General features: G+C 43.7%; 1 protein-coding gene and 1 long non-coding RNA gene across 18 annotated transcripts in view; one reads left to right on the top strand and one right to left on the bottom strand.

The window, feature by feature from the left end:
• Window positions 1–17,953, bottom strand: part of LOC130456408 (uncharacterized) — a 79,192-nt gene that overhangs the window by 41,381 nt on the left and 19,858 nt on the right. For 2 of the 4 annotated variants that reach the window (XR_008915205.1, XR_008915206.1), the window contains one exon: window positions 15,744–15,832. This is a non-coding gene — a long non-coding RNA (uncharacterized LOC130456408). Of the gene's footprint in view, window positions 1–11,182; window positions 14,962–15,743; window positions 15,833–17,248; window positions 17,304–17,953 lie in introns of those variants that run through there. The other 2 variants (XR_008915207.1, XR_008915204.1) reach the window with 2 other exon arrangements.
• The window catches only part of L3MBTL1 (L3MBTL histone methyl-lysine binding protein 1), a 75,592-nt gene that overhangs the window by 44,598 nt on the left and 13,041 nt on the right, over window positions 1–17,953 (top strand). For 10 of the 14 annotated variants that reach the window (XM_056811738.1, XM_056811736.1, XM_007474189.2 and 7 more), the window contains 7 exons: window positions 137–213; window positions 953–1,038; window positions 4,011–4,121; window positions 7,332–7,446; window positions 7,763–7,862; window positions 9,427–9,624; window positions 9,809–9,858. In XM_056811738.1, coding sequence (XP_056667716.1) covers window positions 137–213; window positions 953–1,038; window positions 4,011–4,121; window positions 7,332–7,446; window positions 7,763–7,862; window positions 9,427–9,624; window positions 9,809–9,858 — 737 coding nt within the window. The remainder of the gene's footprint in view (window positions 1–136; window positions 214–952; window positions 1,039–4,010; window positions 4,122–7,331; window positions 7,447–7,762; window positions 7,863–9,426; window positions 9,625–9,808; window positions 9,859–17,953) is intronic. The other 4 variants (XM_056811740.1, XM_056811739.1, XM_056811735.1 and 1 more) reach the window with 1 other exon arrangement.

Genomic DNA, 17,953 nt, shown 5'->3' with positions numbered 1-17,953 from the left:
TTATTAGTATTTTTAACATTAAAGAGACTTAAAAAAAATAAACCAGCATTGTTTAATCTCAGAAGTTTTGCTCATCATAAAGAAGCCCAGAGTCTGGGATCTACACTCAGGACATTAAGGTCTCCTTGTTTTGCAGGTGTGACCCCAGCAGTCCTTATATCCACCCTGTTGGCTGGTGCCAGAAGCAAGGAAAACCCCTCACACCTCCACAAGGTAACCTGGCTGATCCCCTTCCCCAGGCTCTCTCCTTCCCTCCTATCCCCCTCCTCCAACAAGCATCTTTCAATTCACTTAGTGGGAGAGATGTCCTTTCTCAGTCTATGGGCACTGCCCACTTTGTTACCTTGTGTTTCGGGAGAAGTATCTCAGCCTAGAAGCCAGGAGTCCTTCAGCAACTTCTGAGACTATTGGGAAAGTCAGAACTCCCAGCTCCCTACGAGTCCAGCCAAAAGGACATGGTTCTGACTCTACCAGTGAGCAAGTAGTTCTGGCTTTCCTGGACACCATTGCTTTTCAAGTATCTTCAGGGGAAAATCCAGAAAGAGAGACAAGTAGGATAGTAGAGAGAGCCTCAAAATTAGAAGAAATAAGGAAATGACCCCTCTGGGCTTTTTGAATAGATAAAACAGGCTGTTCCCAATCTCCTTCCACCCAGGACTGCCCACCTGCCTCAATGGCCAGGATTCCGAAGGCTTCAGAGCCCTAGAACCAAGAGATGGAAGTTGGGGGGGGGCTTGCTCTCCCCTTTGGCTAGGGGTTCTTCAGCCCTTTCTCATTTGGGTACTCAAGGAAGCTAAGCTCAAGATGACCTTGTGCAGGAGTTACTCACTGTAGTCCCTGACCCATTCATTCATTCATTCATTCATTCATTCATCCCTGGTGACTGGGGACTCCTGAAACAGAAGAAGCAATACCCAAACCCCATAGGCTTGCTCTCCATCTTGACCTCTAGATTATCCAGATCCTGATAGTTTTTGCTGGGAAAAGTACCTAGAAGAAACTGGAACCTCTGCCGTCCCTTCCTGGGCCTTCAAAGTGGTGAGTGCCATAGGAAAGCAGTAAAGGCCTGACAAAGGGGCATGGCTGCTATTTTCATTGATCTGAAGGGCCATGGGAAGGCTCCACAGAGGAATGTTGGGCCTCATTGAACTGAACTATTTCCATGACCCTGGTATGGTGCAACAGAAAGAGCACTGTATTTGTAATTGGAAGACCTGGGTTCAAATGCTATGTGACCTTGGACAAGTCAGTTAACCTCTTTGGGCCTCAGTTTCCTCACTGGTAAAATGAGAGGGTTGGATCAGACAGCCTTCAAAGCTCTAAATCTTTGATTCTCTTGGAGTAGTTCTAGGTGACCCTTACATTTGTCCCCAGGGCTTTGACCTTTAAACACTCAGGATTTCTTTGAAATATTTTGTCTATTTTTCTGAGTACCTATTATTTTCCTCCCATAAGAAGTAAGGTGGAGGGGTTCATTTTTGTCATCAAATACCCAAAATATGTCTCTGAACAAGTATTAAACACCTATTATATGCTTGGTAGAAGAAAGGCAAAAAACAGTCCCTACACCCCAGAAGCTTATAGTTTAATGGATCCATACATAGTAGGTGCTTAAGAAATGTTTGTTAAATGAATGGATGAGTTAATGAACCCCATCCAAGGGTCACCTAGTCTCTCCATTTTTCCAGACCTGGATTCAAATCCAATTCAATTCAACAAGAACTTATTAAAAACTTTAATAGGTATACCATATTGTTCTAAGCACCGGGTATGCAAAGATGGTAATGACCTGCCCTCATGGAACTTACATTCTCCTGGGAGATGCAATATATAAAATGAGAAAGTGAGAAGTGAGAAAATGAGAAAGGAATATAAGGTGCTTGATATAATTTGGATATAGGATAGTACGAGGGAAGCAGCACTAACCTGTTGGAGGATCAGAGAGGGCTTCCTGTATGTAGTGACACCTAACCTTGAAGGAAGATCAGCTGTATTTTCTCCTTCTCCCTCTTCTGATATTGCTGCGATTGCCAAGATATCTTAGTGGCCAGTTCTGGCACCTACTTCTTTCCCTTCTACCCCTGGCCCTCCACTCTCTCAAGACACAATAGTGCAAAGAGAAAACTCTAAATTCAGAATTAATATACCAGAGTAAGGTGGCTAGAACTGTAAATAAAACTACCCAATCCCAAACTTGATAATATTTAACTTCTAAATTCTTTTCAGGGGATGCATCTGGGTGGCTCAGTGGATTGAGAGCCAGGCCTAGAGATGGGAAGTCCTAGGTTCAAATCTGGCCTCAGCCACTTCCCAGCTGTGTGACCCTGGGCAAGTCACTTAACCCCCATTGCCTAGCCCTTACTGCTCTTCTGCCTTGGAGCCAATACACAATATTGAATCTAAGACAGAAGATAAGGGTTTAAATAAATAAATAAATTCTTTTCTGGGGGGACAATTCCCCAGGCCTTGCTTGGCCCAACAGGATTCTCTCTCTTAGAGAATTCATTCATCCCAATGAGAAGTAAGATAGAAGAGAGGGGAAGATCCTGGTCTTGGTGTGAGGAGGTCTAAGTTTGAATCCTAGTCCTGGGTACTGAAAGGAATACTGGATTTGCAGTGGAGATACCTGAATTTGAGTCCCATCTCTGAGCCTTATTAACTGAATGGTCATGAACTAATCATTAAACTCTCCAAACTTTACTTTCATCCTGTGTAAAATGGGGTGGTAATACCTGTGTTTCTTACCTCCCAGGATGATTATGAAACTCAAATGAGTTAATTTTTAAAGTTAATAATTTAAATAAAGTTTAATTTTAAATTTCACTTTTAAAATTGATTTATAATGTTATTATAAATAATGCCTTCAGTAAGTCACAACCTCTCTGGACCATCTATAAATCCAAGTTTAATGATTACATGAAAATGGAGTTTCTTATTTCAGAATCCCTGCCCCCCGCATTTGGCATGGCCACTGAGGTACTCCAGCCCAAGCCCAATGATCCATTCTAGAACCACAGGTTTATTCTTAGGCCACCATGAAGCCTTCTCATTATTTAGTGGGATATGAAGTGTTCCACCCATATTCATATTTAATTAGGGAATACCGAACTATGACTCACCCTCCAACCAAGAGAAAAATAAAAGAAATTTAAAAAAAAACAAAAACAAGCAAAATGTTTTCATGATCTCAGAAATCAGAATAATTCGACTAGGCTTTTTTACATTGCCTCTGATATTCACAAAATATACACTCTTATGCGAAAGAGGGATCATATTTCTCTTGCTTGGCTCCCAGTAGTGGAATAAGCATTGATGGGTAGAAATTAGAGGGAGGCAGATTTTGCCTCATTTTTTAAAAATTCCTATAATTAGAATTGCCCCCAAAGTAGAATGTTCTGGCTCCTTGCCAAGGATGGTGTTGAAGCAGAGGCTTCATGACTATCTGCCAAGAACATTATAAACAGGGACAGCTAGGTAGCACAATGGATAGAGTACCAGACTGGAGTTGGTAGGATCTGGGTTCAAATGTGTCTTAGACACCTCCTAGTTGTGTGTCCTTTGGCAAGTCACTTAACCTCCATTTGCCTAGCCCTTTCCCTTCTGTCTTGGAATTGAAATTAAGACAGAAAGTAAGGATTAAAAAGAAGAAGAAGAAGAATTTTAAAGAAGAAATTCCTTCACTCCATAGGATGTTAGACAAAATATGGTCTGAGTGACTTTACAGTTCTGAGACACTGATTCAGGCATTGGATTTACCCTTTAGCCTCTCCAGCAGTCTCTCTCTTGCTGCCTATGCCTAGAACTACAGAGAAGGCACCCATCCTCAGAGATGCTCAGAGCATCTGTGTTTGCTAGTCTCCCTGGAGCACCAGCAGGGGTGGGATGGGATCAGGGGAAACAGCAGAGCAGGCTGAGCAGTCTGATACCCTGAGGTTTAGCAGCTCCATCAGAGCCCCATACTCGAACTCTTCCGAGCTGGGCTCTCAGCCTGATGGCCTGTCCTCCTGCAGCGACCACCCCATGGCTTCCTCATCAACATGAAGCTTGAAGCTGTGGACCGAAGAAGCCCAGCTCTGATTCGAGTGGCCAGTGTGGAGGATGTAGAAGACCACAGGATAAAGGTGGCCCCAGGGACTGGGAAAGGAGAATAGGCTGGTTGGGTGGGACTTTTGTCAACCTTGTCCCCCTTTCGTTCCCCAGACCCTGTCTTGGCCCGCCCTACAAGAAAAGTCAAGAAACATTTATTAAATGTCTGATATGCAAGGCACTGTGCCCGATGCTAGAAATACAAAGATTCAACATAGGACCTGTTTTCAAATAGTTTATAGGCTATTTGGGGAGGAGGGAATCAGAAAAAAGACATATACTGAAATAACTGAATCAGGGGAAAGGGAGAGGCAGAAAAAGGAAAATTACAAGTAAGGTATTCTGGGAAATTAGAGGAAAGACAGAATTTTCATCTGGTGGCCTAAGGAAGGCTTCATGAAAGAAATGGTGCTTGAGTTGGGATTTCAGGTAAAAGAAGAGATTGACCAGATAGAGATGGAAGATATATGGTATGAGAAAGAGAAGAATGAGAACAGCAAATAGAAGAAAAGAGAGTTTATTCAACATGACTGGAATATAGATTATATGAAGGAAAATAGCAGCTTATGGATGGATAGGTTGGATCTAGATTGTGGAGGGCCTTGAATGACAAGCGCTTATTCTTCATTCATATCATGAATTTATTTCACCTGGATTATCTCACAATCCTCTCATTTCCTAACTCAGCAATGTCAAATGCTGCAGAGCATTCAGGAAGGGGGAGATTCAGAAGAAGCCATTAGATTTGACCATTCCTCACTGGTAACTTTGGAGAGAGAAGTTTCAGTTCATTGGGGAGATCAGAAGCCAGGTTATAGAAAGTTTAGGAGAGAGTGAAAAAGGAAGTGGAAGCAGTGAGTATAGATAGCTTTTTCAAGGAGCTGGGCTTATGATAGCATAGGTCAAAATTTAGCAGGGATGAAGGGACCCAGTAAGATGAGAAGTGATTAAAGAGAGAAAGTGACAATTGGAGCAGAATGCTGGAGGAGATAGGAAGGTTTGGGATCAAGGATACATTTAGAGGGTTTGGGCTCAATGAGAAGAAAGTGGGTTCATGGGAAACTAGAGTAAAGGGGGAAATAGTCGGGGATGATATTCAAAGAGTCATGAGATGAGGAGGAAGGGAAAAGAGGGAGAGCAAAGAGACTGACCCAAATTTGGGAGAGAAAGGTAAAGTATAAGGCAAGGATATCAGGTGAGAAGGTAGAGGGTATTGTCAAGGAGAAAAGAAAAGGTTTGCAATAACCATTGGGGACTGTGAAAGAGAGAAATTTGGGCAGTAAGGGCTACATTGAGATTAGATAACATAATTTTGTAGTGGACCCAGTCAGCAGGGTTACGAGATTTTCTATTACTTGGTCTGATCGCTAAGTGGCACAGTGCCTAGGGCACCAGGCCTGGAGTCAGGAAGGGTCCGAGTTCAAATCCAGGTTCACATGCTTACTTGTCTGTGTGACCCTGGGCAAACCACTTAACCTATGACTATCAGTTTCTTAAACTGTAAAGTAGGGATGATAACAGTTCCTACCTCCCAGGCTTGATCAAACATTTATTTAAATATTTATAAAGTGCTTAGCACAGTGCCTGGCACATCATAGGCCCTTGGTGAATGTTTATTCTCTTCTTTTTCCTTTATGATAGGAACAAAGTACACAGAAGGTGGGCATGAGCTAGGGTTGATGATAAGATATGGGAACAAGGGATTGGAGAAGGGAGGACAGTATAGAGGTGAACTGGATCAGCAGTGGGTCAAGCTGAGAAGGAAGGATAGTGTAGCCAGAGCAGGGATGGAGAGATCACACTTTATAGGGAGGATAAAGATAGGTTTAGGAGGAATATGGCATAAGGAGAGATGGGATGATAAGATGTGATCAGATCCAAGTATTACTAAGGTCATGATCATTGAGTAGAACATTTTTGGGTGATGACAAAGTCAAAAGTATGACCTGTGAGGTGGAATGGAAGAGAAGGTCATGGTAGTAGGACCAATCAAGGAACTGAGAGGGAAGGAAATTTGAGCAGAAATCAGTATGTATGTTGGAAGTTGGGGTGGAGAGAGAGACCAGGAGCCAGGCACTGAGCTCATTGACAAAGGAGGAAGCATGTCCTGGGCAGAAGAGATAGTCACCAAAATGGGAGTCAGATGATAAATTTAAATAAAATGAACCTTGAAAAAAGAGAGGTTGTTGAGAGATTTTGGCATTCAAGGAAGAGTAAGATGGTGGCAATGGGGAACCAGGAATATTCACATGTCACCTCCAGGTCAATGAGTAGGTACAAGGTCCAATTGGTATCAGAAAGTGATTTCAGTGAGAAGGTCCAACCAGCATTAGAAAGTAAGGCCAGGGATGTGAGTCAGAATATGGAAGGAATAGGAGAGGGAAAAGTCTAAAATGAAGGAATTGGTTCATCACAGAGCAGGAATTCCAGAGAGCATCATAGAAGGATTGGGTAGATAGTGTAATATTGGGAGTGGGGTTGGTAGTGCATAGTTGAGATGATCAGAGATTGAGGAAATCAGAGATCCTGGGCTCCCAAGGCAGTAGTGACACAGTGAATAAGGTAGGTTTGGACCTTGGGAGGGTTGGTTTTAAACATGATAGACATGTGAAGTCCCAGGGAGAACTAGGTAGGTCAGAGGGAGAAGGTTTGGAAGAAAAGATAGCACTGGCTTGGGCTAGGTTGAGTTTGATGTGCTAGTGGGGCATTGAGGTGGAGATACCCTCTGTGCAATTGAAGGTGTGGGTTCTGCAGCTCAGAAAAGAGTTCAGGGCTGGAGAAAAAGATTTAGAAGTCATCTTCATAAAGGTGATGGTTCAAAGCATGGAAGTGAATGAGGTCAACAAGGGAGTGAGTGTAAGGAGAGAAGATGAGAGAGCCAAGGATGCAGCCTGGGGACCCTTCAACCTCTGGGCTCCTCTTGTCAGGGTGCTCCTCTATCCTAACACTTTGTGCAGATCTTCCCATTAAATTGACTGGGTTAAGTCAGAGGCCCAGAAAGATAATCTGCATCCTTCTCAAAGTGAGTCCTGGTAGGGGAGATGAAGAATCATGTGGAGAAATGGGTTACAATTACCCTCTCTTACCATGTGGGGGTGGTGGGCTTGCCCCCTGGACCCCTGGGACCCTGCTGCAAAACTCCCTTTCTAGCTCTATCTTTCCCTGCTCACTTTGTAATCTAGGCTGGTAGGGGAGATGGGGAGGGGCAAGGACCTGGCAGTGGTCTGATTATCTTGCTTCCTCAGCTCCACTTTGATGGCTGGAGTCATGCCTATGACTTTTGGATTGATTCTGACCATCCTGACATACACCCTGTGGGCTGGTGCTCCAAGACTGGCCATCCCCTACAGCCCCCACTCAGTATGTACCTATCCTCCCCCTGGGTCCCCTGGGCACATACCCTCAACTCTGTGCATGCATCCCCCTTCCCAGAAAAAAAACCATCGAGATACTCCTATACCTTTCTCCTTTAGTGAAGATCTCATTTCATTGAGTCCTTTCTCTTCTATAGTCTTACCTTCCCTGGGTTTGGGGAGCAGTGGTAGGAATGGTGAGGGTGAGTGGACAGGAACTTTCAGGAACTAAGTAATCATATGTCCTCTGCATAGAGACCTTAAAACTGGGGAAGGCAACCCCAGGAACCTGAGCTGACCTCTTTCTGTTCTCTCTTCTCTAGGACCCAGAGAACCCAACTCTTCTTCTCCTGGGGGCTGCCCCCCACTCAGCTGTAAGAGTCCACCCCATGTTAAGACCTCCAAGTACAGTTTTCACCACAGGTGGGTGGGTGAGTGAATGAATGAGTGAGAAAACAAGCCTTTCTCCCCTCCTCCTGCCCTAGATGACCATCTCAGCTGGAGAGATGCCATAAGGCACATTCCCTGAGTTGTGGTGGACACCTACACATAGACCCTGAGAAGTCCAAGCTTGCCCAGGGTACTGGGTGGGCAGCTGAGACTGACTTAAGCTGGGTACGGTGATCCCGTCTTCCTTTTCCCCCAACCCTGCTGCTAGCTTCTCCCTGGGCCCCTTACCAGGAACAGAGGGCATCTCCTGGGTATTGGGAAGAAGTTTTGAACTTCAGAGAAGTTGATGAGCTCCTGAAGAGGATTTGAAACTGAAAAAGCCAAGGGGAAGGGGAAAATGCTCAGAGGGAACTACTGAAAATAAACACTGGAGAAAAACAAGATTATAGAAGGGAGACTCGTCAGATTTCGTTCTGGGCTCCATATTTTATGAATGATATTAACAAACTAAAGCTTCCAGAGATGATGACCAAAATGGAAAGAGGACTGGAAATCATGACATAAGAAGATTAATCAAAGGAACTAGGGATGTTTAACAAGAAGAAGAGACTTCGGGAAGATATAATAGAATGTTGTATTCAAATATCTGAAGGATTGTCATGTGGAAAAGAGATGAAATGAATTCTGTTTGACCTGAGACTAGAACTAAGACCAATGGATAGAAATCTTCAGGAAGCAGATTTTGGTTCACTCTAAGGGAAAACTTTGTAACAGTCAGTGCTGACCAACAATGAAATGGACTGCTTCATGAAAGAGGAAGCACCTCATCTCTAGAAGAATTAAAGCAAAGACCAAATGACTGGCTTTTAGGGCATTTGTAGATGAGATTCTCATAGGGAATGGGAGGTTGGCCTAGGTACTCTCCAAATCTTCTAACTAAAATTTTGTCATTTTGAGCTCTGTAAATAGCCATAAACATGTTTGCATGAGGCCCATGTAAATTTTTCTGTCAACCCATCTATCCTCCCAAGCATCTATCCCGGGGTATCCATGGTCTCTTCAGATTGTCTTGGCTAATTTGGATCTAGTGGGAAGTTTGAGTTAGTCATGCAGGCCTAGTGGGAAAGAGCACAGTGATGAATGGGCATGAAATCTTCCAGAGGACTAGAAGATGCCACAGATGAGAAATCAAGTCAAGAAGTATTTAAGTGCTTACTGTGTGCCAAATACCACATGTACTAAACCCTGGGGATGCAAATAGAAGCAAAAAGAAAGCCTGCCCCTGCCCTCAAGGAACTTATATCCTAATGGGGAAGGCAACACATAAAAAGAAGTTGAAAGGGGACATGTTGGAGAAAGAAGTCTGGAGAGTCAGGCCTGGGGCCCAGAGAGGAAAGAAGGATTGACCATGACTGGCCTCCCTCCCAAAAATGGAGGTCCCAGGAGGAAAAGACCAATCAGAGGAAGGGGACACAGAGACTTCCAGGAGTTGTGTCTACGCAGAGGAAACAGGGGTACTCAGGCCTGGGCATCCAGAGAGCAGGATCCAGTCCCAAGACTGCCGGTCACTTTGGTTGTGTCTCCTTTCCCTTCCCAGGAAGTGCCCCACACCTGGCTGTGATGGCTCTGGCCACGTCACCGGAAAGTTCACAGCACATCATTGCCTCTCTGGCTGCCCACTGGCCGAGAGGAACCAGGGCCGACTGAAAACGGAGCTGTCGGACACCGAGGCCTCTGCACGCAAGAGGAACCTCATTGGCTTCGCCCCCAGGAAGAAATCCCGTCACCACGGCCGGTAGGAATAGGCCCCCCAGCTCCCAGGGCTGGGGGCTGGGTGAGGGGTGTCTCCTCTGGGGGAGGGCCACAGGTCCAGTGAAGAAGGCCCTGGGGAACACGGGGATCTAGATCAGAAACAAACAAACAAACAAAAAAGCCTATTGAGGCCCAAACTTCCATGGTCTTTCTCTGTTTCTCCTTAGGATTGGGCGTCCTCCAAAGTACCGGAAAATCCAGCAGGATGACTTCCCGGGTAAGTGCCCAGGAGTTTTCCTGGCCTAGAGTGACCATGTTTTCCATCAATTCTAGCAGCTTCTTGGCTTGTCCTACAGCTTGATGCCTCCATCCCTGCTTAACCTAGCCCAGGACTCTGCATTCAGTAGGCCCTAAATTAATGTTTGCTAGATGAATAATGTGAATGAAGCCAGAGCAAACAGGAAGGAACTGGGGGATTCTTTCCTGGGCAACTGCTCAGCCTGTCTGCAACCCCTTCCAAATGGTCTCCCCTTTTCCGATCTTTCCATCACTGTGTTCCTGAGAGAGGGAGAGATGGTGTCTCAGGCCATATTTATTCAACCAAAGAGGGGCTGCTTAGGGCTGTTACCCTCCTGGATCTTCAGTGCACAGCCTACTAGTGCAGACTTCCATTCACTGACATGGGCTTTTCCTGGTTTTACCCTACTTCATCATTATGGAGGGACTATGAGCGATGCTAAAAGGCAGAGAGGACTGTTTGGTCTATAACCAGAACATAGTTACAGGGGGAACAATGGATAGAGAGGAAGATTTAAAAAAAAATTTTAATCCTGTGAAAGAATCTATAAATTCCAGCAGGAGTTAGATAAAATTGTGATCACTGTGAGTCAGTTGTGTATTTGGGGTGGTTTCACAAAGGAAACAGGATATAAACTGAACCTCATGGGATAAGAAGGATTTGAAATAAGGAGAGAAACCAGGGCATGTTTGCAAGGCAATCATTGCATGAGCAGGGGCAGCCAGGTGACTGGGTAGATTAAAAGCCAGGCCTAGAAATGGGAGGTCCCAATTTCAAATTTGGCCTCAGACACTTCCTAGCTATGTAACCATGGGCAAGTCACTTAACTTCCATTGACTGGCTCTTACAACTCTTCTGCCTTGGAACCAATACACAATATTCATTCTAAGATGGAAGGTAAGGGTTTGTTATTTTTTTAATTGCATGAGCAAATTTGAAAACAAATATGTTATATTCAATGGAAAATGCAAAGGCTATATATCTAAGACTTCTTGGTGGAGTAACAAGAAATGTATTTGGAAAAGTAGAATAGGCCTGATTTTTGGAGGATGGGCCTGAGACAGTAAGACAGATGTTTTTCCATGTGGGAAACAGGATAGTGAAGGCTTTCAGTGCATGGTTCCAACTCTTTGGGTGTTAAAGTTGGAGGCTCAGGGGGCAGCTGGGTGGCTCAATGGATTGAGAGTCAGGCCCAGAGACGGGAGGTCCTAGGTTCCAATCTGGCCTCATACACTTCCCAGCTATGTAACCCTGGGCAAGTCACTTGACCCCCATTGCCTAGCTCTTGCCGCTCTTCTGCCTTGGAGCCAATACACAGTATTGATTCTAAGACGGAAGGTAAGGGTTTAAAAAATAAAATAAAATAAATAAAGTTGGAGGCTCACAGAGGCATGAAGAAGAAAGGAGGTAGACACAGCAGCCTGAGGACAACTATAGGGTAAAGAAGCAGAAAGATAGGGTGACTCCAAGTATAATGCCAACAGCTAACATCTGGCTTCATCAATGCACCCAAAATGAGTAGTTCCTTTGAGGACCTTCCCTCGTAGCTCCAAACATGCAGAAAGCAGGTTATGTCTTCAGGTTGAGTTTCAGTGAAAATGAAGGCCCAGTTCCCACCTATGCCCTTACTCTCCCCATCAATGTAAGTAATGTGCTCTCCAGGGCTTCTCCCAATCTGACTTCTGCCTTTCCTTCTCTCCCAATGACTGTGTAAGGTTGTGATATGTTGAGAATAGCCCTTCTCCATTTGTCCAGCAGTTTTTCTTGTTGCCTGCCCTAATGCCCTCTTGTTGCATTTTCATCCCATTCCTCTTAGTGGGCACCTATAGGAAGGGAGCAGCTCCTCGCCTGGAGTCAGCTCTGGGTGAACCCTCCCAGGTTGCTCTAGTTACTAAGGGGAAGGAAACAGGTCAACATAAATAATTAATTCTTGGAGACATTGAGGTAGCTTAGTGAATTGACAACCAGGCCTAGAGAGGATAGGTCTTGGGTTCCTATCTAGCTTCAGATACTTCCTGGTTGTATATCCCTGGGTAATTCACTTAACCCCAATTGCCTAGCTCCATGTTAGCAAAGCTATGGTTCATGTGCCTGAGCATGCTGGAGGGGGCTGCTCCCCTCCCCCTCTCTACTATGCCTGAGGATGTTTCTCCCATGACCCGCCCCTCTGCCCAGCAGTCCAATGGGAGTGCTTCCTTCCTCCCTTGTCTGGGCTAAAGGGGGGGTTGGGTGCATGCAGCATGAGGGTTGTCCTTTGGGCACTTGGTTTCTAAAAGATTCACCATCACTGGCCTAGCCCTTACTATTCTGCCTTGGAACCAATACACAGTATTGATTCCATGATAGAGCATAAGATTTAAAAATAAATAAATAATATATTCTTTATGAAATTACATCTCTGAAAACATCATCTAGTCTAGCCTCTTCATTCAAAAAACTTTAATTTGATTTACTATTTTTATTATCTAAATTGATTGAATTTCTTTTATTTTTATATCATCCACATTTCCAAATGTAGATGTGGATAGAGTGCCAGCCCTGGAGTCAGGAAGACTAATCTTCATGAGCTCAAATCTGACCCCAAATACTTAATAGCTGTGGGACTTTGGGCAAGTCACTTAGCCCCATTTACCTCCATTTCCTTATCTGTAAAATGAAATGGAGAAGGAAAGAAATAGCAAACTACTAGAGTATATTGACCAAGAAAACTCCAAATGGGGTCACAAAGAGTCAGACTCTACTGATGTCATGAAATAACTACAAACATTTCCAAATATACCATTCCCCTCTCACCCATACAGTGAATAATCTCTCATAATAAAGAATAAAAGATTTTTTTTAAAAATGTTGAACAAAACTACTGCATCACCAGAATTAATGCACTGTCACTTATCTGTAGTTCTCTCCAAACAAGGAAATCAATTCCATTTATTCTTTGTTATTGTTTTAGTTTCCCTATTTGTGGTCATTGTGTATATTGTGTTTCCTCAGTTCTGCTTATTTAACTCTAATGCTGTTCAAAGAAATCTCCCCATCTTTTAAGAATTCTTCATATTCATTGTTTCATATAGTATAGAATATCTCACGACTACCAGTTTCTTTCGCCATTGATACAGCTCCTTATTTTGCAGAGATCCAAGGGGTGAAGTGATTTGCCCATCATATCACTAGTCAGTGGCAGAGCCCAGGGCTTCTGACTCCCCAGCTGAACGATTGATGATAATGATAATGGGTTTCTTAATATCTTCTGTAAATGATAAGCTTCCATATCTCTTGTGCTTTAAAATTCACATTGTTTTTCAACAGTCCTACAGAGTAAGTGTATGGGGGTTATTTGCCCCATTTTACTGAGGAGAAAGCTTGAGATTCAGAGAGTTTAAGTGACTTGTCCATGTCACAGTAAATATAAGAGTAGAGAACAGAACACAGATCTCCTGACTCCAAGGTCCAAACAAATTGCAATGTTTCTTATCCATTCTTCATTGAGCTTTTATAATGGATTTACCTCCAGAATTTTTCCTTTGGAAAGGTGCCCTAGAAAGAAAGCAATTGGGTGACCCCCTGTTTTCCATTTCCTCTGAGGTCAGAGCAAGAAGAAGTGGCCTTAAGATGCAACTAGAGGGATGACAAGTAGACATGAGGAAGAAGCTGGCTATGGTGGGTGAAATCCTGGCATGGGTTACTGTGAAGCAGAGCTGTAATGAGAACGGAGTGAGTGGAGCTTTGTCTAGGCCATCAAAATTTAGAGGGTGCCAACAGCACAAGCCCTAGGCATTCTTCCTTCCCCCACCCCCAGCAGCAACATCCCAGGAGAGCTCCCCCTAAACCACTCTGTTCCCTCCCCACTTTGTCCACACTGAAAAATTCTCAGTTATGGTTCTGCTAGGAAGAAAGAAAGTGATAGAACATTTCTGTGGTGTTTTAGGAGAAGAGGCTGTGCCCTGTCTCCTAATAGCACTTCAGGTGATGACTTCTCAAAGCTGTCAGGACAGAAGGCGACCTGTAGAACCTTGTAGGCAGAAGCCCTTTCAATTGTAGGGAGTGGAGCCTGCTAACCTGATCTGTAAAGGGGCACTTTTTACCTCCCTCAGGCTTGACCAAAAGGAGGTCCTTAGGGACCTGGCAACAAGGCAGTGCAGGTAGGAAAAGTTGGGCCCTGGTCAGGAGAGAGAGAGCAATGAATGGGAAGCTTGGAGAAATTATCCTGCAGGCAGGAGATACAGACCATGCACTTCAGAGGGGGAAGAAGAGGAAGGAAAGAAGGCTGTCATTGAATCCAAAGCCGGCTTCTTGGCAATAGAAAAAGAAGGGGGGTGTCCTCAAGCCTTAACTGCAAAAGTCAGGAGCCTTTTTTTTAGGATCATTCACCCTCAAAAATAAATCAACAATTGAGAACTAGACCCTGAGAAGTGAGGTCATGGGTTCAAATGTGACTTCAGATGATGCATAGCTGTGCAACCCTGGGCAAGTCACTTAAACCCCAATTGCCTAGCCCATACTTCTCTTTTACCTTGGACCAAATACATAGGATTGGTTCTAAGACAGAAGGTAAGGATTTTTTTTAAACCCTTACCTTCCATCTTAGAATCAATACTGGGTATTGGCTCCAAGGCAGAAGAGTGGTAAGGGCTAGGCAATGGGGGTCAAGTGACTTGCCCAGGGTCACACAGCTAGGAAGTGTCTGAGGCCAGATTTGAACCTAGGACCTCCGGTCTCTAGGGCTGATTCTCAATCCACTGAGCTACCCAGCTGCCCCCAATTTTTTTTTTAATTGACAGAGACCCATATATGTTTAAAAGTCACTTTTTTTTAAAAGAAAAATAAAGCATCCTAGGCTTCCACTTTTTAACTTAAGAGGATCAAACATAAAACTCAGCTCAGGAAATAAAGACTATAATAAATAATATAAAGCATATTTCAATTCTTTAGCTAGCTAAGGGAGACAGGAAGCAGAAAAAAGTAAAGAAGAATAAAATTTATTTTTATTTAGAGGTTAGGAGGTGAAAAGCAGCTTAAAGGCCATCTAGTCCAATGCTCTCATTTTACAGGGAAACTGAGGCCTAGAGAGTTGAAGTAACATACCTAAGATGAACAGATAATAAATGACAGATCAGTATTTGAACCCAGGTCCCCCCTCCAATTCCAACCTTCTTTCCTCTATACCATACTGTGTCCCAGAGATCAAGGTAGAGAAAACATTCTGGTTTGGGGAAGGAGTTGCCAATCTTGGCTGGTACCAATCTGAGCCAGTTGTGCTTTACCCCAGCCTTTAACACAGTCCTGAGGTCACAGGACAGGAATACATAGAGGGTCTGAGATTTTCAGTTTATAGGGGATCCTCCCACCAACAGCAGGACTCAGCAGCCTCTAGCTTAGCAGATAAAGCCTAGGCAGGTGCCTGAAGGCACATAAAAATGAAATAACTTGCCAAAGTTCACACCCAGCATGTGTCAGGGGCAGAATGTGACCCCAAGGCTTCCTGATCTTACAAGCAAACAGTGGGCCCTAAATAAGTATGGAGCACAGTGCTGGGGCACAGGAGACTATGAATGCCTAGCACATTGCTAAGCATCAAGTAGGCACTAATTATTTAAAATGACTGTTATAGGGGGCAGCTGGGCAGCTCAATGAATTGAGAGCCAGGCCTGAAAATGGGAGGTCCTGGGTTCAAATTTGACCTCAGACTCTTCCTAGCTTGGGACTCTGGGCAAGTCTTGCCTAGCCCTTACTGCTCTTCTGCCTTTGAACCAATACACAGTACTGATTCTAAGACAGATGGTAGGGGTTTAAAAAAAAAAAGAATAGCATCTATGTCTTAGCCATATAAGCACTACACACATAGCCAGGACTCAGAATGGACTCACAATAGGAACTCTGGGCTGATGGTTGTCTTATCACAGGGCTAGGCACACAACAAGCACTCGTGATTATTTGTTCACTTGGAAGATGGTGTCTGGTGAATCAAGCAGAAATGTAACATGTGACATGGGCTTCACTCTATCAACCAACAATAAACAAGTATTTATTTTTCAAAACTCTTACTTTCAATACTAAGTATGGGTTTCAAGGCAGAAGAGCAGTCAGGGCTAGGCAACTGGGCTTAAGTGACTTGCTCAGGGACACACAGCTAGAAAGTTTCTGAAGCCAGATTTGAACCCATGACTTCCAGTCTCTAGGCCTGGCTCTCTAGCCACTAAAACACCTAGAAGCCCCATGAACAAGTGTTAAGCATCTACTATTTATTAATTTGCTCCTACTCCCTAGGCAATTTGGTAGATGCTGGAGATTCAAATTACAAAGAATGAAACAAATCTTACTAGCAAGGTACTTAGATACTGCCTGGGGTAACATATCTAAGGCTATACAGAATAGATACAGAGTGTCCCAAAAGTCATAGGGCTGTTTTAAGCTAATTAAGCTATTAAAACTGCATGAGGAGCAGCTAGGTGGCTCAGTGTGTAGAGAGCCAGATCTAGAGCCTAGAGGATATGGGTTCAAATCTGTCCTGGGCAAGTCACTTAATCCTCTTGGCTTCAGTTTCTCTTCTGTAAAACTGCAGTAAGACTTTTGGGAAGTCCTGCACAAACAGATAAATATGAACACAATATAGTCTGGAAGGGAGAGCACTAGCATTTGGGTAATTAGGAAAGGCTTTATGTAGAAGGTAGTACTTAAGCATTTATACCGTATCTTCTATTTATTTTTCATGATTAATAAATTTATTAAACTTTACCTCAATGGGTGGTAAAAGCTAAAAAATATAAAGATTCAAAAAGGGTTGATAGAAATTATAGATGTGAGAGGGAAAACTAGGTTACCCAGTGGATAGAGCATCAGGCCTAGAGTCAGGAGAATATGGGTTCAAATATGACTTCAGGCACTTCCTAGCTGTGTGACTCTGGGCAAGTCACTTAACCCCAGTTGCCTAGCCTTGACTGTTCTTCTGTCTGAATTCATTCTAAGACAGAAAAGGTAAGTTTCAAAAAAAATTCAGTTCATTTCCAAAGTGCCATATGTTATAAGCACTATACAATCTACTTCTGACACAGATTCAAATTTAAATAAGAGCCCTGCCCTCATAGAGTTTATAATCTGATAAAGAACTAGGATATGTTTTTGTATCCCCTGCACTTAGCACAGTGCCTGGCACATGGTAACCTTGTGTCCTATTTTTATTTTTAAAATAATTAACTGAAATAGAAGAAAGAATATGAGAAAATCCTCTAGGACAAGTGTTCTCTACTTGTCCAGAAGCAGTGTGGTGCTTCTAGATCAGAAGGGTTCTTCTAGGGCAAATGGTGGCACAATAATAGAGCACTGGCCCTGGAGTTAAGAAGAGCTGAGTTCAATTCCAACCTCATATACTTACTGGCTTTGTGATTCTGGGCAAGTCACTTAACTTCTGCCTCAATCAGTTTCCTCAACTGTAAAATGAGAATGATAATAATAGCACCTACTTCCCAGTGTTGTTATTAGGATAAATAAAAACCAGTTATTTCAGGGCAGCTAGATGGCATAGTAGATAGAGCACCAGGCCTGGAATTGGGAGGACTTGGGTTCAGATCTAGATCCTCATACTTCCCAGCTGTGTGCACATTACTTAACCTTGATTGTCTAGGAATCAGAGTTAGAGTTGTTACTAAGGCAGAAAGTAAGGGTTTAAAAAAAATATCTCACAAATGAGATGATACTTGTAAAAGTGCTTCATATAGTGTCTTGCTTAAAGCAGGTGCTTAATAAATGCTTTTCCTCTGTCCCCCTCCTCCACCTCCCATCTTTTCTTAACCCTTGTGACCTTGAGCAAGCCCCTTATCCCTATCTCAAATTGTCACAACCAACACTACCCACCTCATACAGATAATCATCGGAAAATCCATATGAATCTGCTTGGAGCCTCCTAATGTCAAGAAACTTAGAGAACGATTCCTTAGAGCAGTGATGACGAACCTATGGCATGGGTGCCAAAAACGGCACGCAGAGCACTCTGTGGGCATGCAGCCACCCCACTCTCTACCTTACCCTACCCCCTTACTATAAAGGCAGAGGGATTAGGGCAGAACTGCTCCCCTCCCCC

Source organism: Monodelphis domestica, chromosome 1, assembly GCF_027887165.1.
Source record: "Monodelphis domestica isolate mMonDom1 chromosome 1, mMonDom1.pri, whole genome shotgun sequence".
NCBI lineage: Eukaryota > Metazoa > Chordata > Mammalia > Didelphimorphia > Didelphidae > Monodelphis > Monodelphis domestica.
Note: the sequence above shows the minus strand (reverse complement) of the source record. Positions and strands in the feature narration are given on the sequence as shown.